Source organism: Molossus molossus, unplaced genomic scaffold, assembly GCF_014108415.1.
Source record: "Molossus molossus isolate mMolMol1 unplaced genomic scaffold, mMolMol1.p scaffold_m16_p_16, whole genome shotgun sequence".
Classification (NCBI taxonomy): domain Eukaryota; kingdom Metazoa; phylum Chordata; class Mammalia; order Chiroptera; family Molossidae; genus Molossus; species Molossus molossus.
In genome coordinates this window covers 13358598-13384133 of record NW_023425351.1, presented here as the reverse complement: position 1 = coordinate 13384133, position 25536 = coordinate 13358598, and the positions used below count along the sequence as shown (strand labels likewise).

At 43.2% G+C, this 25536-nt stretch overlaps 1 protein-coding gene across 1 annotated transcript in view; it reads right to left on the bottom strand.

The window, feature by feature from the left end:
- Positions 1-3663: 3663 nt before the first annotated feature.
- XKR4 (XK related 4) overlaps positions 3664-25536 on the bottom strand; it is a 466849-nt gene continuing 444976 nt past the window's right edge. Inside the window, exon 3 of the mRNA XM_036264370.1 lies at positions 3664-6534. Within this exon, the coding sequence (XP_036120263.1) occupies positions 5588-6534 (947 nt within the window). The 3' untranslated portion in view covers positions 3664-5587. The remainder of the gene's footprint in view (positions 6535-25536) is intronic.

Below are 25536 nucleotides of genomic sequence, written 5' to 3'. Positions count from 1 at the left end.
TTTTGGTGGGAAAATATTCTTTGGTCTTCCAGAAGGATTTGCGGTTGTTGAAAGTTGTTACAAGTTGTGTTTAACTCTAAGCTCCAAGCTTTCCTAGCTGTGGGACCTTTGGCAGTTTACTAATATCTCTGAGCTTAAGTTTTGCCATCTGTAAATCATACTTAGCTCACAGATGGTTGTGAGGGTTAAATGAGATCACATTTAAAGCTCTGTAGCTCTGCACTAGGCACATGATAGACTCTGGATCATGCTAAGCTACTTGCAATATGGGGAACTGAACGGTAAGAAAATCGAAGGGGAAAAAATAACCAAAGCAAACATTTGATTTCACCAGTGTTTCTGACATGTTATGTCAGAATATTATTTATGTCAGCAAAATATTTTAGCAGAAACAATTAGACATTTCAGGGACATTAAACCATCCCTTATTTATCAGAACATAGGCCACAGATCGACGGAAGGCTTTTTACTTTTCTGGGCTAGATCCCTGGATACAATATAACAAAAGCCTGATTTTTTTTTTCTTGTAGAGCCTAGAGAAAGAGCTTCAGATGGAAGGTGAAACAACGTGATGCCTCCAGCACCGCAGGGAGTTTCTGAACCCTCCCTGCCCTGGGCAGACGGCTGTTTGCCGTCGGGCCTGCTGCTGGAGAGCAGGCTGCGTTCAGCGGGCCCGATCGCTGCGCTGGCAAAGTTAAAGGGCTCTTCGCGGTGGTTTTTGTTTTTGTTTTTAAATATCATTCCACCCACATTCCACAGAGATTTACTTTTGACCAAGTAATTATACTGTTGAGGCTGTTGACACTGGCACATATTGAGACTTTCCACGTGCCCATTTTTAGATGGCACCGGGACAAGACCTCCGTCCTGGAGCGTGGGCTGCGGCCGAGCGAGCGAGGAGGGCCCGGCTGTGCCTTCCGCAGCCGACACAGCGAGGGCCGAGGCGTGGGAATGGGCGTGGGTGCCGGAGGGAACTGCCTTGGCCTTGGCCATTTTGAGATTCTCCAGCTTTAAATGGGGGGGGGGGGGGCGGGGGGGGGCGGTATGAACCACAAACTGGCTAAAGTAATCATTTTGATCGTTTTCCAAGTGACACTGGATTCCTGAAGATGAATGAACATGAGCTGACCTGCTGCCGTCACTGAAATGATAGGAACAGCCGCTTCAGGCCTGCGTGCCTGCACTTCATCCGTGCTCCCAGCTCTATTTCTGAAAGGCAGTCTGAGCTATTTTTAAAAGGGCTTTAAGGAACTCTCCTCAGAAACATAAAAATGCAGGCATCTCATCCAAGCTTTATATAGAAACAGTAATGGCTAATGGCAGAGACATGTGAGAATGCAGTTGAGCACATATTTAGTCTAGAAATGGTTCATTAAAAAGAAAGTATCTCAGGATTCTTGTCTAAACATTGTGTCAGAACCTCTTTCCACTTAATGGCAGTCGGTACATTTAAACGCAAATGTGTAACCTTACACAACCCTGGTAAGGACACCAGAGGTTTTCTTTGCTCAATTCAAATAGTTCAGAGAAAGAAACTTTGAAATGACTCAAAATGATTCTTTTCAGCGGCTTAAAAGATGAAGTCCTTAAGAAGCGATAAAGCTCATTCAAGCTAAAAGTGCTAGATTTAATCTAGGTACTTCCAACCGAAGTTCATAGATGTGTTGTTGTCTTATAAAAAGGTACTGTAAACTTGGGGCTGATATGAAAAATGAGAAGGAAAAAAATTTTTTTTTAATTTAAAAGTTCATGTGTCAGTAACATACCAATTTATATGCATAAAAAGGGAGCATATACTTTACCCTTTTCATCTGTTACTCTATTGTGTGTATGGCATATAACACACACACACACACATGATTCTTTTAAAAAAAATACCATCATTGAGATTATTTTGATTTCTCCTATTTAGTTTTAATTGCTCAGTGCTATCACTTCATTTATTCATAGATCAAAATAAATTAAGCATTTAGAAATTAAGCATACATACTTCATCATATTTTTATCTTCAGCTTACCTTTATATTTTATATTTTGCTAATACTTGAATTGAATATTCTTGCTATGTCAGTAATAATTTATTTCATTTGTTGAGTTCACAGCATTATCACAAATAAAAAGTAACTGAGTGTCTGCAAAGTCAACATAACTGAACTAGACAGTGCATAGTTAAGTAGGACAATGTAAATGTGTGAAGAGAATTTAAAGGACATAGTCATTTGGGGGAACCAAACTTTGACTTACATAAAAAAAACTTCTTTTCCTTCACACAAGCACTTGAAGTCTGTGTGGTTAGATATGTATGTTTTCAAATTTTAAATATGGTTTCATTTTAAAATGCTAATTTGAAAGTGAAAAAAGCTTTATACTATTTTCTTTTAGAACATTTTATGGTCCTATGCATGAAGTGAGTACTAGAGCAGACCCTCCTCTTGTAGGAAGCCAGAAACTCAGGCACAGGAGGTTGGAGAAAAGGAAGTCCAGCGTTTACAGCCTTGCTAACCACGCTTCTTCCTTTTGGATCCACCAGTTATTCTCAGCGGAGGGTTTGATGGCAGATTGAAAATGAAATCTTAGGAAGAACTAAAATATAAATATAAATATCAAACTTTGTTCCTTTGTACGTTGACAATGTCTCTTTAAATCTTAATACTTTAAACTCTCTGTTATCTGTGTATTTAGAAACTAATGAATTGTCATCAGCACACAGTCGATGGCAGTGCTTTCTACGTTATGGAAGTAAGATTAAATAATGGTTTTCCTTGGAAGTAAACTTTGTCATTATCTTGAGAAAACCTGTATTATATTACACGTAGGAGATGTCATTTCCTTAAGAATTTTTGACTGACACATCACAATCTTCAAGTATTATGGATAACAGAGTATTTATAGTATTTGGGAAATCACTGTAAAATTCAAATTTCTTACACCTTCCTGACAGCATTCTCACCTCCAAGACAAAGCACAGTACATTAAATTTTTATTCACACAGCACTCCTTTTGACTCTTAACATGTTAGATGAGAAATAATTTGAGACTTACATGGTTGAGGAGGGACCGGCCTGCAGCATTTGTGTTGACTGACACTAGTGCACTGTGATCTGCTATTTGCTCATGGAATCAAAGGTATAGTTCAACTGAGCAATTCAGTTTCCAAAGATCATCAATTAAAAGTTGTCTTGAAAATAGTAAGTTCCAGATAATAAATTTCAATAATGTTTCTGCACAGAAGTGAAGAATTTTGTCATAATCATTTTTTCCTTCTGTAGTGGGGGTAGAATGTTTTCGCCAATTGCTGACAAGAGGAGTATCTTCCTGGGCCTTTACTGGTGACTAGGGAACATTTTCACATCTGAACAAAAGATTTTTTTTTTTTTAGTGAAAATCTTGCTTGGAGGATCAAATCATGGCATAATAATAAAGTATGTCTACTGATAAAAATCGCCTATTTTTTATACAAAGCTTTAGGGCTTTGTACCAAAAGAAGTCCTAGGTTGAGTGTTCTCTCATTTCCTGTGGATGTCCTCATAGAGACAGCAGTCTCTGGGTGACACACTCATTAGAGGTGGTAGCTATAGAACTTGACTATTTTAAGTGAATTGGACAGTCCCAATAACTGGATAATTAAGTTAAACTGACTTTTTCCCTTTTTTTATTTAGAGAATTGACTAATATTTAACATTGCCAGTTGGGTTAATACAAAACCAGGGAAGGAAATTTAAGACATCTTCCACTGTGGTCAGATTTGTCATAATGGAGAGATGAAAGTAATCATTTACATCTTTGACTTCCTGGGAAACAGTGGCCAGTCTTGACAAGCCCTTTCTAGTTAAGCTGATTCTCTCATCACCTGATATTCTGATAGCACCCCTGGCCAGGTTCCTGGGGGCACCAACATGGCAAAGTAGGGTGATCTTGCAGGAGACAAGTGTTCTCAATCTGCCAAGGCAGGCTGATGGAGTTTGTGGACCAGTTTCTGACATCCCAAGTAATTATGATGCTTAAATTATTTTAAATGATTCCAGGTCTATAAAAAAAGTGATGATGCCTACATGTATACCCTATATTTTTCATTACAAAAATATTGAAATAATCCATGAGTTATTCCACTCTGCACCAACTATAAAAAAATACTATCAAAGTTTGACTGGCACTTTTAATGCAACAAAAAGCACCATGACCGAGGACACTGGGAACAGAAAGTGGGGGACGTTTACTTGCTGTACGGAGGTATTTAAAACCAGAAGCTTGTTGTAAGAGTACAACTTGACAAATGATTCAAATACAAATCTTAGCTGGATCTAGTGATAAGCCCTCAATCAGTTCAGAAGGGTTTTCTCATAGCATATTCACTGCGTCTGTCTACTCATACTTACTAAAAAGTGTCCCAAAGCCTCTAAAAGACACATCACTTTGACCTTGAATTGGTGGTGGTGGGGAAGTCTGTACACTGTGGAGAACTTGATTGTTCATTTTAGCGTCTGCTTTGGTGGGGCTCATTCCACTCATTCTCAGTTATTCAGGGCTTCCGTGTGAGTCCCGTGGTTGGATGGTGTTTGGCACTAGAAAGATGGGGCGTGCTGTGTCCTGGAACTGTGCCTGCCTGAGATCACACAGAGCCTCATGTTCTGAGACCTGACACACCCAGTGACAGCCTGGCCCTCTCCGCCAATCTGCTCTTACGCTCCGATGTGCACTGCACAGTTCAGGAAATCAGACGTTCATTTTGCCCCTTTTCCCACTTTCTCTTCCCATATTTATTAAAATTTTGCAATTGAATACTGAATCGTGATTACCATTTAATTTACATTGCTAAGTTATCGAGCTCCTTGGCCTTGCCAAAAGCCATACATGTGCTGCATAGGATTTCTGTCATAAAGGATGTTCTCAACTGAAAGTTCAAAATAAAAATTAACAATCCTGAAGTGTGTTGAAAATGAAACATTCCATCAAGTCTAATACACGTATAAACACACTTGAGTTTGCTGCCCACCGGACAGGCCTTTCACACATGGTATCTATTGGTTTACAAATGAGAATGGTTTATGAATACTTTTCTAAGCAGTACTACTTTTTTTGAGGGATATATTCTCTCTCTGTTTTTATATTCCTGTGGGAATCAGAGCTTTTCATCAAGAAAAATCACCTAAGCTATTTCGACAGAGGACTGGTGGTGTGTGCGTGTTAGTGTATGTGTGTGCATGTGTGTATTATTGAATACATTTTTTATGCAAAGATCAGTTAATTTCACCAAAACACCCTATTGATCAGAGGCAGCATTTTCTATATTCATAGTACCCTCTGTTGAATGCACTGAAAGACAGTACGGGAGAGTTTCGTAGCAACAAGGAGTCCTATCAAGCTGGCAGGTTCCCTCCCAGTGGAGCAGGAGACTGTGGGGCTGCTGTTTTGAAAGAAGGCCAGCAGCAGGCAGTCAGCTGATGGAGGGTCAGACAGTAATCATGACGACGGCCAGAATACAAGCATGACAGCTCACTTCCCGGCTCTAGGACGGAGTTTCATTATTGCCACAGCCCTGCCATCACCCCTTTGTATCTAGCAGTTGTGGCTCCTCCAAATGTTTTGTTTTACAAAGTGGTTTCATATTCCAACCGCTCCTGAATAAGGGCATCGTCTTTGTACTGCAGCCTTGGAGGAGATGGGGAACATTCAAAGGCTAAAATGGCCTTTCGGAGGCTTCGGTCCAAAACATGTCTTTCCCATGCTGGGTACCTATTCCTGAACAGGTCAATTTTAATCACAGATTCTTCAATCCGTGGTGGGCGAGATGAGGGGGTGGATGGGGCTGTGGGTCTCACCTGAAAGACAGGGACACACCCATCCCGCTCTGCAAATTTCTGGTCGCGGTCACTGACAACACTGCGGTTGTTAGAGATGGACCGCAGAGTGCTTGTGGCCACTTCTGGAGGCAGAGTGAAGGCAGTGACTGGGTCCTCACAAGCACAACTTGGTGACTGCCCAAATCTGGGTCCATTGGGGTGAAAGAAGGCATAATACATCAGCATAAAAACGACGCCAGTTAAAAAGCTGCTGAACACCACACACAGCGCTGGGATGGCAAATGCATCGGCAATCTGGGGAGCCTTGTAGAGGTACCAGAGGGCACTCAAGGCTGTATTTTCCAAAAGGATCACAAAATAGTAAATGAAGAGCCGGCAGCGTGTCCTGCCTTCCTTGACATTGAACCAGCTGAAGATGTAGATGATGCCTACCACCATGTCGAACACGATCTCTTCCCATTTGGTGATACAGAATTCTGTCTCACAGTGGACGATCCAGAAGGTCATGATGCACCAGTGAAGGACAATGAAGATCCCAAAGTACAGCTGGAAAACGGAGGCAAAGAGGGCGAAGGTGATGACCCTGGCAGCGATCGTGAAGAAGTGCCAGCAAAACTGGATGACAACAGCCATGTAGCTGATGGGCTTCTTGTCATCTCGCGAGTCGCGGAGGGCCTTCTGGTACGAGGCCAAGGCCCAAGCCAAAGACACCAGGGAGGCTGCTGCTGTGAAACCTACAAAGGCAAACAGGAAGACATTCTGTGAAAACTGAGCTGCAGTATTGTCTCCTGGAAGTAGTCACGTGGGCTGGGGGCTTGAGATGGGCAGGCTTTGACCCCAGCAAAGCTCATGATTTCTTTGAGTTTTAGCTGAGCTAAACACTGCAATGGGGCTCTTAGAATCTGTCCTCTCAGGGGCCCAACCATATGGAGAAGTCATGAAGCTAATTTTGGAGTGTAGGGTCTGGAAATGGGGTGGGGTTTAACTCTCCGTGTATTTGGTGTAAATAGACTCAGGAGGTAGTTTTGTGTAGTGGGAATATGACTGTGGATTGGAGGTTAACAGAACTCTTTTGCTGTTTCAACTTCGCCACTTGTTACCTGCATGACTTTGGATAATTGTTTAAACTGGTGTCCTCATTTACAAAGTAGATGATCCCCAAGGCTCCCTGTCAGCTTTGAGAGTTTGTGATAAAAAAACGTGAAAAATCCTAGGAAATTTAAGGGTGTAGTTGGATTACTATTCTACTTCTAAACAAACAAGTTGACTGCTTCTTAAAAATAAGAAAAGGAGTCCATAGGACCTCCTTGGCAGTGTTTCTTGTGATACCTGCTGTGCAGTTTGTCCTCATATCATCTGACACTCTTCTTGTAGCTTTTGTATATCCCCTTCTGCTTTCCCTTCAAAGAAGAAATGTCTGCTCACTCTCATCTCTGGTTCTTTCATACATTAAAGATTGTACAGAAATCACCTCTCAACCTCTTCTCTTATTATTTGATGAGCCCCATTTGGTTAATATTTCTTCTCAAAGTATGTTTCCAAAATTTAAACATCATTCGTATTGCTTCCCTTCACTGTTGCTCCATGTACCTGGTCTGAAACATCACCTCGATGGTCCAGATGCCCACAGGACTCACTAAAAACACACCGGCCTCTTTTAGGAGAGAGCTTGTTTGAGGGATTCCATTTTGTCACTGAAATGTTACATCAATTTGCATTGCAACTGGTGTACTTAACGAGTTGTACCAAGACTTACCAACACTACAAAGGGTTTTGTGTGATCTAAAGTCATGCTGGTTTTTCTTCACCAGACTCTTACTAATCATAACTGGGCCACCTTATAGTCTTTCTCCCCCTGTGGAAGTAATAAAAGTAGGATTGCTAAGAACTTATCATGGAATTTGTACTTTCCTTTTTCTATTTTGATAGAGAAAAGCTATTGTCTATGATCCTTGAAAATGAATTTTTAAAAATGACTCTACTGGGAAAGAGCCACATTAATTTATAGAAAAAAACATTCAACCTTAATAATCATTTCTTACACGTTCTCCTTGAGTTAAGATGAATTCCAAAAAATTATTATCGATAAAGAAAATATTTTCCAACATCCACTTCTCATGTCTATTCCCAGTAAAGCCAGTAGAACAACTACATCTTACACTGGACTGTCAGTTTTTTTCTGGCTAGTACAAAAATCTTTTATTACCATAATTCTCGGGCATCAATATTTTTTAGGCAGTTAGAGACCAGTACACAAATGAGTTTACGTTAATGTAATTTCTACAGGGCAGAAGCACCTACATCAATTACAAACCAAATTCATGAGTGAAAAGAGAGGGAAGTAGGAAATGTTTACAAAAGAAGAAAGAAGTGAGCGGATGGGAAATAAAAGGTGATGGAATAATGACTGTGAATGATGTACTTATTACTAGTGTAGGATATCAGAAGAAAAGTTGTGCCGTTTTAATTCCAACACCTTTGTGTTGCATGGAAGCCGCCCATGACCTCGCTCGTTGTCAATATCATTAGCAATGCTACTGATTGCCTCTTGAATAGATTGTGCTCTCCTTATGCATTTAAGCTGTGCGCGGATTGCTGCTTCTCCAAGGGCACAGCCTGCCTTTTTTCACCCGCCCACATCCTTAAGGACAGCGCCTAAGCACAGCGCCACCTTCAGGAAGATTACAGCATTGCTGGTCAGGCTCGAGCAAAACAGAGTGAAGTGGACTTGATCAGGATCGTCACATTAGCTTACCAGTTTTCACAAGAAAATGTTATTAAAGGCTGTTTGTCAAAGCAGTGAAACGGAGTAAAGCAATTTTTACATACACAGCATCATAAAATCAGATGCTGCCAGATTGAAAATAATTGGGAAATTAGCTTAGTTCAAATTCCTCTGTAATTTTCATACCTTTTATTAATTCAGCCTGCATTTGACACTCCAGGTACTCGTTAAGACACTATTCTGGCAGTAGAAAAATGAAGATTTTCTATCAGTCTTGCTTTGTATGTATCTTACAATTTAAGAAGCGTGAATCAAACGCAAATTTCATGCTCATCACGGCCACTTACTTTATGAATTCTCTGATTTAGCAACAATTAGAATTTCCCTTGTTTATTTGATTATGATTTTCTTTTTCATCTGTTTAGCAATTAGTTTTTAAAAAACAAATATATTCCTGAACAGAAAATATGGGGCTGTTTTAGTTACTACTCATTAGAAATTTATACCTCCATGAAATCCTTAGCTCTTTGGCTTTTGACAAAAATATCAGCTCAATTGTTTCAAAGGCCAACGAAGATTCTCTTGGCAACTATTAGAGTAGAATTCTCTGGAACTTCTGATGCCAAGTGGCAGTGCTGAAATATAAAACTCTAGGCACTCTTTTATCTAAGAATGCATATTTTAACTTTTTATTTGAAAATAATTTTAAACTCACAGAAAAATCACAAGGATAAAAAGAGTGAACTAAACATGTATATACTTTTTACCCAGATTGTCATTTGACCTCATTCACTTTACCATTTTGTTCTCCCTCCCACCCCACCAACCATTTGAAAGTAAATTGCATAAATCATGGCTGTTACAATCTGAATGTCTGTGTACCCCCCCAAATTGATATGTTAAATTCCTACCCCCTGAAGGTGATGGTATGAGTAGGTAGGGCCTTTGGGATTTGCGTAGGTTATGAGGATCCAGTGGCACAGCCTCCCTGGTCACCCCAGCTAGGCCCTTGAGGTGCACCCCTAGTGTGGACAGTACATCCTTCTGTTGTAATTGAGTCTTGATTACTGTTGGCACATCAATGGGAGAGATTTACTCAGGCTGATCAACTGCAAAGACTGGCTATGCCCACTGACCACTCGCCTCTGACTCCCTTGGAGGATCAGCTGTGTAGGAGCCCACCACACAGAGCAAGACTTACTTCAGCAGGGCTCTGGTACCCACTGAGTTCGCTCATTGAGTGTGTCACTTGTGGAGGTGTTTGGGTGGTGATGTTTCAGTGTGGTCTGAAGCTGTCCACTGGTGTGCTGGTTCTGGGGCAAGGTCAGCCAGGCACCTGTGTTCTGTCCAGGGCCACCGGCATACATTACAAAGTGATCTGTAGGTGGCTGCTTCTTGTGTTGAGCTTGGAGGTGCCCAGGAAAAGCCAAGTTGTGATCTAAGGCTGGCTGCTTCTAGTGCCAGCCCTGGGCCACTTAATGAGAGGTATGGGGCTCGCTGAGACCAGATGCTTCTTGTTTGAGAGATTTTAGGAAACTCTGAAGCAGGATCCAAGACAGGCCAAACCTATGGTAAAGCCTTTGGAAACAGCTCGGGTAGGCCCAAAAGTAGGGTGGGGTGAGGTGGGGCCTCAGGGAATCACTGGGATGGGGCCAACAGTGGAGTCCCAGATATGGTGGTGTCTGCTGCCCCAGGGAAGGGCTCACCAAAGAAACATCAGCCTCCCCCAGAACGTCTGTCCAGGAGAAAGCCACCTCTCCAGCCCTCGTCCCGAGGCCAAACAGCTCAGTTCTTCCCTGTATGTTTCTGGCACCCCTCAAGCTGTCTCCCCTCTGATCTTAGAGGGAGCAAGTCTGAGTAAGTCCGTGAGCGGGCCCTTTAAGAGGAACTGCCTGGGGCTCCAGCAGTCTCAGCCTCCCTGAGCCTCACTTCTGCTGCTTTTACAGCCAGAGTTATGGAGACTTCTCTTCCTGGCACTGGAACCCTGAGCTGAGAGCCCCTCACTCCTCAGGGAGGACCTTCCCAGCTGAGGTGTCTTCCTGATTTTTATCAACCACACGTGGGTGTGGGACAAGCCCGTCCACCTCCGCCCCTTCTACTAGTCTCCATGTGGCTGCTTCTTTAATTTCGTAGTTGCAGGACTTCCATTCAGCTCAATTTCAGGCAGTTCTGAAGGATGGTTGTGTTGTAGTTTAGTTGTAATTTTGATGTGGTTGTGGGAGGACAGGATACCGTGTTTACCATGTTTAAATGTTGACTGGAAGTCCAATTTATTTTTCTTTAATCTGGAATATTTCTTTGCCTTTTATGACATTGACATTTTCTGAAGAGAACAATAGCTCAAAAAATGCTTTTCTCCTTTGAATTTGTCTGTTGCTTCCTCACGGTTAGATTCATGCTACGCATTCCCAGCTGGAACACGTAAGGACATGAAGCGATACTTTCTTTCCTACATCATTAAAATACTAAAAAAGAAGAATTTCTTCAGGAGTCCCAAGAAGTATATGATGTGTTTTTCCGTTCTTTCTTTAAGAAAAACAATGAATAGCATATCACTTATAAAAACTTCACTCTAAAATCAAACCATAAAACTGCTAAGCAAACTAAGCCAGTCAAAGAAAGATAAGTGTCACATGATCTCACTTATATGTGGAATCTAACGAACAAAACAGATCCAGAAACATGGAAGCATGGAAGAGGCTGATGAATCTCAGAGGGAAGGTGGGTGGGTGGGAAGAGATTAACCAAAGAACTTACATGCATATATGTATAACCCATGAATAATACTGTGGTGAAGGCCTGGGGTGGGGGGTGGGAGTGGAGTGGCGGGTTCAATGGGAAAAAGAGAGGATGTCTATAATACTTTCAACAATAAAGATAAATTTAAAACAATCAAACTACAAAACAGCTACAGAAGACTCAGTAGGGTTATATTATTTATTAAAATATTTAGCCCTGGCCAGTTTGGCTCAGTGGTTAGAGCGTCAGCTTGTGGTCCCGAGAGACCCGGGTTTGGTTCCCGCTAAGGGCATGTACCTCGGTTGCAGTTTGTCCCCAGCTCTGGTTGGTCGTGCGGGTGGCAGCCACTCGGTGTGTCCCTTTCGCGTCCATGTTTCTCTCTCTCTCTCTCCCTCTCCCCTCCCCCCACTCTATCTGAACAAAAAATGGAAAAATATCCTTGGGTGAGGATAAAAAAAAAATGTTTAAATAGATGATAAGACCTCAACCTAGTGCAGTTATCCCATTTTATAGACTAGAAACTGAGTCCTTAATGATATATCAGTAATTATACAAATACCTTCGCAAATTTCTAATATAAAATAAGTATGTTATTTGTGTAATTCACTTACTCATTAATACAGTTATGAGATTATAATAGCATATAATGGATAAAGATGTTTCTTGATCTAAATTCAAGGAGAAGGACATGAAGTAGTAGGCAAAAAGTCCAATGTTCAGTTGTGATTTCTTTACGAGGAGAAGAAACATTGAAACTTGTCCATCTGGTACAGGATTTATGAATAAGATGTTATAGTGTATAGGTCTTACATTATTGATAAACTTGTTAACTGAATGAAGGTAATTCCAAGACAAATATTGCTCAGAACAGATAAACTGATTTTTTCCTTCTAATCTTTTGCAAAGTAATATTAGCTCTAGACAGTGTGGTTCAGTTGGTTGTGAATTGTCCCATGTATGAAATTGTTGCCAGTTCCATTCCCTGTCAGAATGATATTGTTGCAATACCCTGGTTATTAATAAACAGAAAATGAGCAAAGGGAAGATTAGATAATATAGGCATGCCATTTATATAGCTTTGCCAAAAAGCTACAGTTTAACATTTTCCAAGTCTGTTCCCCACAGAGCAATGGGGGAAGGGACTGGACAGAGACAGTTTAGATACATGTGCAATAAAGTTTGGGTGATGTGGGAAGATGCTTACCTGTCACCTGGGAATGGGTAATTGGTCAGAATAGGCGCGGACATTGCAAGGGCACAAAATCTGAGATATTTAAACTCCTATACAAAGGGAGGTCACTCTCTTGGCCCCCTCTTGCTCTCTTGCTGCTCATGCCTGACTCTTGGCTTGTGGGGTTCTCATGCTCCTGCAGTCACCTACATGGCTCATGGCCATGGAACCCCCCACACAATGGACTAATGGACTATGAATAGCCTAATGGTATGTTGGTCTCAACCTCACCATAAAACAGAAACTCTGGATGCTGGCTCTGCCTCTAGCCCTGCTGAATCCACACTGCTGGTGATGCTGCCCCTGGTGCCCTTCCCCCCTCAGCCTCTGCCTGAGTGATTGCCCACACTCCCATGTCTTCAATCATTTCCTCCAACTCAGCAAATGCCCATTCCCACCACCAGCCGTGTCCAACTCCAGAACTGTGTGACTATTCACCTGAGACCCCACAGACGTGTGGTCTATGTGTGCTTGATACACACATGCTTCAATATTTGGAATCAATCTGGCTCTAGATGACATTTGCTTTCTTGTTAAAAAAACCGTTCTTCTTCCCTCATGCCCCCCATTGATAGTGTAATAACCTTCTTAGAAAGAGAAGGAGCATGAATTTCCAGACAGGCTGCCTCAGTTCTAAAATGGTTTTATGTGCAGTTTAACCAAAATACCATTTTGCAAACCATCCAAATCCAAGTCTTCACATATGTGCCATTTTAATGCATTGCATCTGAATAAATCACTGCGTCATAAAAATAATTTTCAGCTGAAGTAGTTTGAGTTCTTAAAATTCCTTCTTTGCCTAAAAGCAGAGCCTCCCAAAAGAACTCAATCGTCATAAATCCTCTCCCTCAGAGCAACTCTAATCTTTTCTGGGAGAGAAGTTGGTACCACATCCAAACAGACACAGTCACAAAATAATCATATCCCCTGTCTATTTTTCTGAAAGTCCTTTATCTTTCCAAAAAGTCATTTGCTTGTCCATAAATGCCTTACTTCCTCTACTTTAAAAAAGTCATCTGTTGTCCCTGAGCACGCTTTCATCCTCTGATAAGAGGGTATATAAACTCCAAATTCTAACCACCTCCTTCAGTCATGTTTTTTTGTGAACTTCTGTGCAGTACATATTTAATTACATATGTAATTTACATACGTAATTACATGTGTCTTTTGTCTCACTAATCTGTCTTTTGTCAGTGTGACCTGCATGCCCTCAAGCACAGAACACGTCTGTCTCTGAACTCAGTTGTTTCAGGCGGCTTTGCTTTCTCACCAAACTGCAGCCCAAACAACTGGTCTGACTTTGAATAAAACAATTCAATGACTATAAAGTTTTTATACAGTGTATTCCATCTTTTTGTGCTATTTTATATATGTATATATCTTCAGATAAAGACTGGTAAGAAATATAACACAGTTAGAAATATTACTCTCCAATATTTTTTTATTTTAAAATTTCTAAACTAGGAGGGAGCTACTTTTAGCTTCTCACATCTGTGCATTTACATTGTTATAAGCACTGCTTAGTAACCAAGAGACTAGCTTCTCAGAGGAAGACTAAGATATCTGTCCATTTTGAATATATATATATATTTTTTTCAGAATTATGGTTACAAGTCTAAGAGTAGTTAGAATCGGCTAACTAACATTTCAAAGGGAATGGATTAAAATTGATACCATGAGTTCAAGTGAACAGCAAAGTCTTGAATTTCTTCTTTCTTTGCTCTTTGTTTTCTATGGATGCCTTTTCTTTTCCTGTCCTTTCTTCCCTTTGAGAAGGCAAACCAGGTGCAGACAACCCCCTTAGCTCGCGGTGCAGAGACCACTCCCCTGTCTTCTGTAAACCCACTTGCCCCTTACATCAGTCAACCACCTAAACTACAGAGGAGCTAGAAACCCCCCAAATACCCAGAAGCTTATCATGTATAAAAGGCAGCTGGAACCTGGGCGCCGGGCTCAGCCTTTGGAGGTGACTCCGCTGGGCCAGCACCGGTGCACGTTAAATAGTCCTTTTCTAATCCTTCGAGTGCATGCAGTCTGTTTCCTTCCACCAACCAAATTTCTGCCACAATACTTTGGTGAGTTGGGCGGGAAGCCGACAGCCACACTGGCCTCTTGAGCCACTATTGTTGGAAGCCGGCAGGAAGGAGCCACTCGTTCTGGGCCCCTGCAATGGAAGGGAGGGCATGCTGCCGGTGAATTCACTGGACCCTGACCCTCATCGGGCCCAACTGTAGTCAGCCATCACTGTGCTCGAAGGGACTCTGGGGAGGACAGAAAAGCCTGCCAGGCCATCAGATCGGTAAATGTCCCTGGGGACCCATACTGAGTTCAGGCCCACATCTAAGGCCAAAAGGGAGTTTGATCACCTCCCAAGCATCACAGATGCCACAGAATAGAGAATTCCTGAGTGGAAAGTTTAAATTCTGTGTGATTGTGTGTGTGAGTGACCATGCTCCACAATGCCTAGTATGGAGCCTGTGAGAGTCCCAATGGCTAAGGGCAGTATCAGGTTCTCAGGGACATTGTCTCCACCAGCAAACCTGATCTGAGTCAGGGGCATATACTGACCTGTCCATGCCAAAAGGCACCTATGTCCCTGTGAGGGAAGCAGCCAGGCAGACAAATCGAGACTTTTTCCTGTTTGTCTTGTGACACTGTTCACTGGGAGGTTTGCTTAACCATCTTAGATATCATTATGGGGGAAGTTCTCCTAAACCCACTGTTCTGGAATGTATTATTAAAAATGTTATAAAAGGGTTCTCAGAAAATTATAGGGTCAAATTGACTCCTATAAAATTGCATACCCTCTGTGAATTAGAATGGCCCACCTTCGGTATGGGACGGCCCTCTGAAGGCACCCTCGATGTCCCCACAGTCCGGGCCATGTATAGGGTAGTCACTGAAGACTCCAGCCATCTGACCAATTTTCCTACATAGACCAGAGGTTGGAAATACCCAAATCAGGCGTCCTTGGGCCCTATTCTGCTACTAGTCAGGGACAGTGTAAGGTGCTCGTGGCACAAGGTGAAAGGAAGACTTCATGGCGAACCTCATTTTACCAGGAATTCGGAAGAGGCCCCTCTACTGCCACTGCCATTTGCCCCACTACCTGAGGATAGGTCACCTCACCTGCCCGACAGCCCACCTCCATCCATCTCACCCCCACCATCGGCCAACGCGCCACCAGAGCCAGAGTCACCAGAGCCAGTGGGAAGACGTCTCAGGTCAGCGGCCCAGGGACCAAAACCCCCAGGGACAATAAAATTGCCACTGTGGGAGATAAGGGGTCCACAGAGAACAGGCCCTGACAGGACCCTATAAGAGGGGGGATCAGTCTTCTACTACCAGCCATTCTTCACTACTGACCTCCTTATCTGGAAATACCATATGCCACCATACTCCGAAAAACCCCAAGTGATGACAGATCTCCTAGAATCCTTCTTTCAGACTCATCGCCCCACCTGGGTCAACTGTAAACAACGCTTCCTCACCCCACTCAACACAGAAAAACGCTGGCAGATTGTCACTCAACACAGAAGAACGCTGGCAGACTGTCACAGGAGCCAGAAAGTGGCTCCAGACCCAGGCACCAGCTGGACATCTAGACGTAGAAGCCTGGGCGTCAGAGGCCTTACCTGATGAGGAACCCCTCTGGGACCCAAATACAGAGGAAGGAAGAAGCCGCTAGAAAGATATTGACTCACCTTCCTCGAAGGGGTGAAAGCAGGGGCCAAGAAACCCACAGACGTGGCAAAGACCTCTGAGGTCTTACAGAACCCAGGTGAGAGTCCGGCTGACTTCTAAGAGAGACTGTGTGAGGCCTTCAGAGTCTACACTCCGTTTGACCCAGAGACCCTTGAAAACCAGCGCATGGTCAGTGCTGCCTTTGAGGGACAGGCACAGACCGACATCAGATGAAATCTTCAAAAGTTAGAGGGATTCGCTGGGAAGAATGTCCCCAAATTACTGGAAATCTCCAGTAAAGTCTTTATAAACTAAAAATGAGCAGCCAAAAAGGAGGCAGACCAAAGAATGGAACGGAAGGCGGCTCTCCTAGCCGCAGCCTTGGGGCAACCAGCTCCATCAGTGGGACCGAAACAGAAACAACAAGGAACTAAAGAACCAAGAAGGAAAACGCCCCTAGGACGGGACCAATGTGCCTACTGCAAGGAATCCAGACACTGGAAAAATAGTGCCCCAACCGCCAGCGAGGAAAACCAGGAGCTTCTGCTCCACCCAGCTGCTACCGGCCAGAACCACCAGAGGCCAATCTGGTCAGACTGGAAGGAATAGACTCTGACTGGGGGAGACCAGACTCTGTCCAACTAGGTCCCCATATCCCACGGTCAAAATGAAAGTTGGGGGCCAAACGGTAGACTTTATGGCTGACACAGGGCCAAACCCTCCATCGTGGGTGCTACTGGAACCAAAGCCTGTAGACCATTTTGTGGTTCCCAGCAATGCCAGTTGGGAGGCCACCAGGTGGTTCATGAGCTCCTGTATCTACCAGACTGCTCAGTACCGCTGTTGGGCAGGGACATGCTGGCAAAAATGGGTACAGAAATAGCCTTTGCTCTGGAGGGATTGGCATAGCTGCACCTAGGAGGCCCCTCCCCTAATCGTGTCCTTGGCAGTACCACGGGAAGAAGAATGGAGTTTGTATACCTCCCCGCCTGATGAGCCAATGGTAGTCCTGGAACTGGAGGCTAAATTCCCATCAGTCTGGGCAGAGGAAAACCCCCCAGGTCTGGCCAAAAACCATGCCCCAATCCTGACTGACCTGAAGCCTGGCGCCCAGCCTGTCAAAATACGCCAGTACATGGTTCCATGTCTTGGGATCCAGATTCACCTAGACCAGCTACTCAAGTGGGGGCTTTTAAAGCAATGCCAGTCCCCTGGAACACCCCCCTGCTGCCCATAAAGAAACCTGGGACAAACAACTACCAGCCAGTACAAGACTTAAGGGCCATTAATGAAGCAGTCATCACGTTGCATTTGGCACTGCCTAACTCATTCACTCTATTAGGACTTATACCTTCTGAGGTGGTTCACATGCCTGGACTTAAAGGATGCTTTCTTCTGCCTCCAACTAGTGCCCGATAGCCAGCCCCTGTTTGCCTTCAAATGGGAAAACCCCACCACAGGAACAAAGAAAAATTCACTTGGACTAGACTACTTCAAGGATTCAAGAATTCACCAACTTTGTTCAGAGGGGCACTAGCATCTGACTTAGCCAAGTTCCAGGGACGGAACTTAGTTTGTGTCCTCCTCCAATATGTAGACAACCTCCTGCTGGCCAGTCCCACTCAAGCCCAATGCTGGGAAGGGACCAAGGTTTTACTCGGGCTACTGATAGAAGCTGGATATCGGGTGTCAAAGAAACAGGCACACATTTGCCAAAAAGAAGTCAAATACTTAGGTTTCAAGATCACCCAAGGCAAACGAATGCTGGGGGCTGAAAGGAAACAGGCAGTCTGTGCTGTTCCAGTTCTCACTTCCTGTCGACAGATTCGGGAATTCCTGGGGGCAGCTGGGTTCTGTAGAATATGGATACCCAGTTTTTCAGAACGGGCAAACCCTTATATGAGGCCCTGAAAGGAGAAAAAAGGGGCCCCTTGTCTGGGGCCCCGATCAAGAGAAAGCATTTACAACTCTAAAGACCAAGCTCACGGAGGCACCAGCCCTAGGACTCTCAGATGTATTACGGGACTTCAACCTGTTCGTGCATGAAAACAATGGAATAGCCCTGGGAGTCCTAACACTGGAATCTGGGCCTTGGCAGAGACCGGTAGCTTACCTTTCAAAACAAATCGACCCGGTTGCAGCAGTCTGGCCACCCTGTCTGAGGTCCTTAGCGGCCACCACACTGCTAATCAAGGAGGCAGACAAACTCATGTTGAGACAAAATCTAAATGTCAAGATACCCCACTCTGTCATTATCTTGATGGATGTAAGAGGACAGCACTGGCTAGCTCAGGCCCAAATGATCCAGTACCAAGGACTCCTATGTGGAAACCCTCAAGTAAGACTAGAAGCAATAAGAACTCTAAATCCTGCTACTTTTTTGCCAGTAGCAGCCAGGGCCCCAGAGCATGACTGCTTGGAGGTCCTTGATGAAATCTACTCCAGCAGACCAGACCTGACAGATAAACCTCTGCAAAATCTTGACCTATTCTGTACGCCTTTGCCACCCTACATGTACATGGGGCTATATACAAGGAAAGAGGGCTCCTTACTGCAGGGGGAGAAAGAATAAAAAAACCAAGGTGAAATTCTAAAATTGTTAGAGGTGGTCTGGGAACCAAGAGAGGTAGCACTCATCCACTGCAAGGGACACCAAAAGAGAAGAGACTCAGTGTCAGAAGGAAACCGTCGGGCAGACACTGCAGCTAAACAAGCTGCAAGAGACCAGACAGCCCCATCAGAAATTATGCTGGCTCCAGAACTGCCTGCAACCCCAAAATACAGGGCCAAGGAAGGAGAATAGGCACAACAGGAGGGGGGAAATATAACAAAGGAAGGATGGTGGATACTCCCAGACCACATAATCTACGTGCCAGAACAATTAGCCCTCCAACAACGTGAACTTACCCATCTGGGAAAAACCACCTTTGAAGCCTTATTAAGCTGGTACTACCTGATTGCTTGACTTCCATCCCTCTGTGCCTCGGTCTCCCAGTGCTGTCTCCTTTGTGCTCAAAACACTGTCAGACAAGGCTCTACCAGGCCCGCTGGGATCCAGCGCTGTGGCCAAGCACCCTTTTGAAGATGTAGAGGTAGACTTCTTCAAAATGGGACCCATTAGAAGAAATAAATATCTCCTTGTTTTCATCTGTAATTTCTCGGGCTGGGTTGAAGCTTACCCTACACATATAGAAAAGACAAGAGAAGTAACCAAAGCCCTATTGAGGGACATCATCTCGAGATGTGGAATGCCATTGACTATAGGACCAGACAATGGCCCAACCTTCGCAGTAGAAATAGTACAGCAGATAGCTAAAACTCTAGGCATCCAGTGGAATTTTGCACAAGGCCTACCGGGCCCAGAGCTCAGGGAAAGTACAACGCATGAATCAGACCCTTAAGCAGACCATGGCAGAGCTATGTTAAGAAACCAACATGCCCTGGACTGATACTGCCCTTAGCTCTCCTACGAGTATGTTGTACCCCTAGGGCAAAGATAGGGTTCTCCCCTTTTGAAATCTTATATGGGAGACCCCCCCATCCACTGATCAAATTCAAAGGGGACATAAAAGAATTGGGAAATATGAAAATTCAACAACAACTACAAGGACTGGTAAAAACCATTCTTGAGGTACACAAGTGTGTAACTGATAGAATACCCATTTCCCTGGGAATAACTGTACAACCTCACAGACCAGGGGATCAAGTCTGGATAAAAGACTGGAAAAGGGAACCCCTCAAACCAACTTGCAAAGGGCCCTATTTAGTTATACTAAGCACTCCCAAAGCTCTCAAGGTTGCAGGTCTGAATACCTGGATCCACCACTCACAGGTGAAGGCAGTTCACCTGCTACACGACAACCAACCTGCCTGGAGAGTGCTACCAGCCAGAACAATCCTCTGCAGGTCACCCTTAAGAAGACAGGAATTATTGGAATCTTGGAGTTCCTAGAGTAACATATAGAACTAGGCATCTTGGAAACAATAAAGCTCCAAATGATGCTTCAAATAAGTCCCACCCCCCGCCCACTACCATCACTCTCCTCTGAATGGTGAAGAACTCTAGTTGCTGCATCCCTTCCCCTTCAACACCCTTATTCAGCAGAAAGCAGTAAGAGAGATAGTCGTCCCTCTTCCTCACGCAGGACTGAGGGAACTCCTGGTCCAAAGCCATGCTTACAAATACCATATAATATAATGTTCTCTAACTCTGCTAGGAGCAGCTTGCAAATCAAGAGGGGGGCATGAGAAGGCAAGCTGGGTGCAGACAACCCCCTTAGCATGCAGTGCAGAGACCCCTCCCCTGCCTTCTGTGATCCCACTTGCCCCTTATTTTATCCAACCGCCTAAATCACAGTGGAACTAGAAAGTCCCCAAATACTCGGAAGCTTTTCATGTATAAAAGGTGGCTGGAACCCGGGTGCAGGGCTCAGCCTTTGGAGGTGACTCCGCTGGGCCAGCACCATGCGCATTAAACAGTCATTTTCTAATCCTCCGAGTGTGTGCAGTCTGTCTTTTCCTGCCAGTGGAATTTCTGCCACGACACTTTTTTCCTCCTATCTGTTGGTGTTCCTCTCCCCTGCTTTGCTTCTGCACCATTCACTGTCTTTCCCCCTATTTTCTGCTCTCATTGAACAGAAAATGAAATTGAATTGCCTTTAAAAAATAGTTGTATTAATGAAATAACATTTGGTACTGTCCAAATCTAACCTCACAACTACTCCTAAAACTCAAAATAAGGAAGGACGTTACTTTATTTTAAATGTTAATGGTCTGCTATGGTTACTCTTCTCCCTCCTTTGCTCTGAATCCTAGGGCTTTGCTTCAAAATGCAGATTTCATTTCTGGGCTTCCCATAGCTTCCATTAAAAGGACTCCTCACCACTCACCTGTTTCTCATCACAAGTAACACCCCCCCCCTCATTTTGGATCTACATGCAATCTAATGAGGGATACAGAGAATTATTTATATTTTATTTAGGATAATAGAAAATAGCATAGATTATATGGTTGATGGGTCCTGTGGGAGGGAGCTGTAGGAAAAAGTCTATCCTCAATTTAAATATTATGTCCTCTTGGAAATAATGGCTAAGGGGTTAATATGAGATATTAGACTCTTAGGGATAGTACAATCTAAGAGAACTTTTTAAAAATTTTGAAACCTCTAGACTGGGAGGGGGCTACTTCTTGCCCCCAAATATAAATTAATTCTCTCCACAAACTTGTTTTCTTATCAAGTGTCCCTCTTTCTTCAGATCACTTATCTCAGTTAGTAATTATGTTTCATTCTGTGCTTGTTTAATTATTGTGTTTCTCACTAGAGTGAACCTTTAGGTAAAAATAAGTACCTGCTCTGTTTACCTATCCATCCTCTGTGCCTTACACAGTGCCTTGTATGTATTGAGAATTGGCACTCAGAGAGAAAGAAGGAGGGAAGGAGGGAAGGAGGGAAGGAAGGAAGGAAGTCAGGCAGGCAGGCAGGCAGGGAGGGAGGGAGGGAGGAATAATTTAAATATAGGTCAGAACCAATTTCAAACAGTTGCACAATTCTTCACTGCTCTCCCATTCTGCTTCTGTACAATCTCAGTATGAACCAAAAAAGCCAAAACATGTGAGATGAAATCTGTACTCCTGTCCTATGGTGTTTGTGGTCTGGGTGTAAATAAGAATTCCCGGAAATCCCCAGAGAATGCCTTATAGGATTTATAGCTTACTTTCCTAGATGTATGAAGTTCAGGGAATTGAACCAAATACTCTAATTCTTTTATTTTCAACAAATAGAATGAGCCCATCTCTTTCCTTCTGCTGTGGCAGGCTATAACCATAGACCTTCATCCACAACAGACCAGCCAAAGGTTTCAGTCTCAGGGAAACACCTACCTGCACACTGGCCCATTTTCACAACCACACTGCAGATGCTGAGAAAGAACTATTCACTTTAACTTAAAAAGTGACCATTATGTAAAATTTCAGACATATACAAAAGCAGAGAGAATAATACAATAGATATACCCTTCATGCAGAATCAACTGAAGGCTCTTACTGAGTTCTAAATGCCATTGTAAGGGAAGTATGACTTTTGGCCAGCAGGGGGACACCCCCTGATGGAGCCTTGGATCCACTTCTTCCTGAATTTTTCTGCCATCTACCCTTTCCTGAGGGCTCTTTTCTCGGTTCTGACGGAGAGAAGAACTGTGTTGAAAGCTGACTGGCTAACAGCTGATGTTTTATGGGCACATCTTCGGAATTCTGACCTGGCACCCCTCTGGGCCACCTGAGCACCCCTGGCTCATCTGGTTGTGCCTGTCTGTGGGCCAGCCACATTGCCATCTCTCCGTTCCTCACATGCTGAATAAGACCACATTTTCTTCCCAGAGGCAGGAAATGCCCTGCTCTCCCTTGAAAAGCCACCTCCTTGCAGTTAACCCTACTCATTCTCATCCTTCAGTTTTCAGTTTAAGTATCATTCCTTTCCTTAGGGAAGCTGATCCTAGCCCCTAATCTAAATCCAGTCAGCTCGTTGTAAGTGACACCACACCTCGTGCTTGCTTATTCTTGACGGCACACCTCAGCACACCTACCATCGTCATCCACCTGGGCAGGTGCCGATGGACATGTCTCCCCACCTTTGGCTGACAATTGTGTCCCCAGCACCTGTCATTCTGCGTGTGTATCAACTTCTGAAATGAGTACAGTAGCCATCCAGTTGCTGGATGTTATGTTGTCTCCCTATTTGATCACCATTTTGATTGCAAACATCTTGACTTCCCTCCCTTTCACCCCATTTCTCTGTCCACACTGTCAAATTCAACATTTCTGGAGGTGATTTAAAGTCTGTTCTCACCAATAGTTTGGGAACGGATGATTTACAACATAACCCTCTTCAGCTATGGAGGCGAGATTATGATATGACCATTCATAACAAATACAGTCTGCTCATCACAAACACAATCATTTTTTTTCCCCTAAAGGTACAGTCCCTGAATAAACAAACAACAAACCAACCAACCACTAAATTTTAAATGACAATACAACATTGATTTCTTGCAGTCAGAAAACTTGATGGTTTCCTTAGTGAATCTGAAGCTTATAATCATAGACAAGTGAAGGAACAAACAGTTGGGCCCTTTTTTGTGTAGTGATGTGCTAGGTACCTACATTCTTAGTCCAATTTAAATCTCATGAGAACACTTGTAGGCAAGTACTGTTTTGCACTCAGAAAAACAGAGACCCAAAGAGAGGTTAAATAACCTGCCCAAGCTCATGTGATTAGTAAGAAGGGAAGACATCTGATTACATAAATTCCTAACTCTGAATATCACAATTATAGACTGATATGGTTATCTGTACCAATATGTGGGAGGTGAGTTCTTGAATCTCCCACCATGTAAACTCATGAGATAACAACAACAAGGGATATATCTACAATAGTGCTATCCCTTTAGCATCCGACCCCCCAAATCTTCAGGCATCTGACCCCCAAGAGGCTCCTATCACACCTGCTCCTTCAGGCTCAGAGCAACTATATTTGTTCCCAGGCCAAAGGATCGCATTTTGGATTATTGTCACAAAATGTATCAGAAGCACAAGAACCTGGGAGGAAAGCAGTGTTCTTCTTATTTGTAGCAGGTCTTAAAATGAATACAGAGAAGCAGAATGGTCTTCGATTTCTTCAGCGTGTTCAGAGCTGTCTCCTGGAGCTGTAAGAACAGTACGTAGTTCCAGCTGGCTGGACTCACACTGAATTCACTCAGTGGAAAGAAGGTAAGAATTGAAACAGTGTAAAGCTCTGTGCTCTCATCTTTGTTGCGTGCAGGGAAGGGAAGGCCAGGAACACAAGCTCCACTGCGTCTGAGATGTTCTAAACCTTCTTGCATTGAAACCATTTTATCTCTGTTTTAAACCTTGTAACAGTTCTTACTAAAAATATTTAAATGCTTTAATATGTTTAATTTGGGCAGGGATATGCATTCCTTTTGTAAAACATTCTGAGAATTTCAACTCCCTTGCAAGGCAAATTGTAAGGCTGTTAAGGTGGTGATAAGGGAAACCTGAATTTAAATTATTGGAAAATGTTTTAATATGGAAGTATTTGAGAAAAGTTATTGGGAGAGACAGAGACACTCCTCCTCCTTAACAAATGTGGAGAGTTATTTCCTTGGAAAAAAAACATCTCAAGTGATCTCACAAAGCTCCATCCCATTTTTAAATTTTTATATCTTTATTAAAATTATCCATGAAGACAAACAATTTGTATGTGGGACTTTGAAAACACCTCATACTTTCTCTAGAAATAAACATCTTTATGTAGGAGAAGGCAACAAGTCATGGCTCTTTGTAAAATATTACAAACTGCATGGTTAAATTATATTGAAAATAAAATGATGATAGAAATTACTACTTGAAACACATATAAGTAAGCTGAGATGCTCAATAGAACTAAGTTTTTCTTTAGAATAAGTCTATTTTCTATACCACATTTTTAGCATCACACTATTTTTTCTTAAATTTTTTTCTCCTTTGGATGGTAGCGGGTGTAGTGGGCCAAAATGAAGAGAAATAAAAAGAGAAACAGAGATAGAGACAGCAGATTAGGGGTGTCTTTCTCTCGCCTGTCAAAGAGGGACATGGCTAGACAACGTTGCTAGGTGACTGAACTCTTCACAGTCACCATCTCATTTATTTCTCACAGCACCACTTCATTGAGGTAAGTATTTTGCCCATTTAATAGATGAGGAAACTGAGGATTCAAGAAGTGAAGTAATGCTTCCGGGCGATGGCAAACTTTTTCTATAAAGGGCCAGATAGTAAATAGTTCAGGCTTTGTGGGCCATGAAGGTGTCTGTCGCGAGCTCTGAGCTTTGCTGTTGTAGTGAGCAGGCAGCCACAGACAATACTTAACTGGGTGAAAAAAAGGCAGGGGGCTGAATTTGACCCACAGGCCTTAGTGTCCTGACCTCTCAGCTAACCTGTGAACACATTTTTATCAAGTAGCCAAGACAGGATTTATACCCACATTTTTCTGACTTTAAGCCCTTATGCTTTTTTCTAAACTAATTGAAACATTTGAGGCCAATGATGAAACCTGGTAACCCTGAGAACAGTTAGGCTGTAGTGTGATGGCTATTTGAACTAAAACCCAAGGTCTCTGTGATCTACCAACCAAACCAACAAACAAAACTAGAGGAAACGTCCTAGGGTCGATGTAGCTTACACTCAGGATGATGTATGAGCAGGAAGAAAAAATGAAAGAAAGGAAGGTTGACTGTTTGCACCTCATGCCACACAAATGCTGCACCTCAAAAACGTCTCAGTCCTGTCGAGGAAAGCAGGTTGGCATCTGCAGAGTTGGCAAAG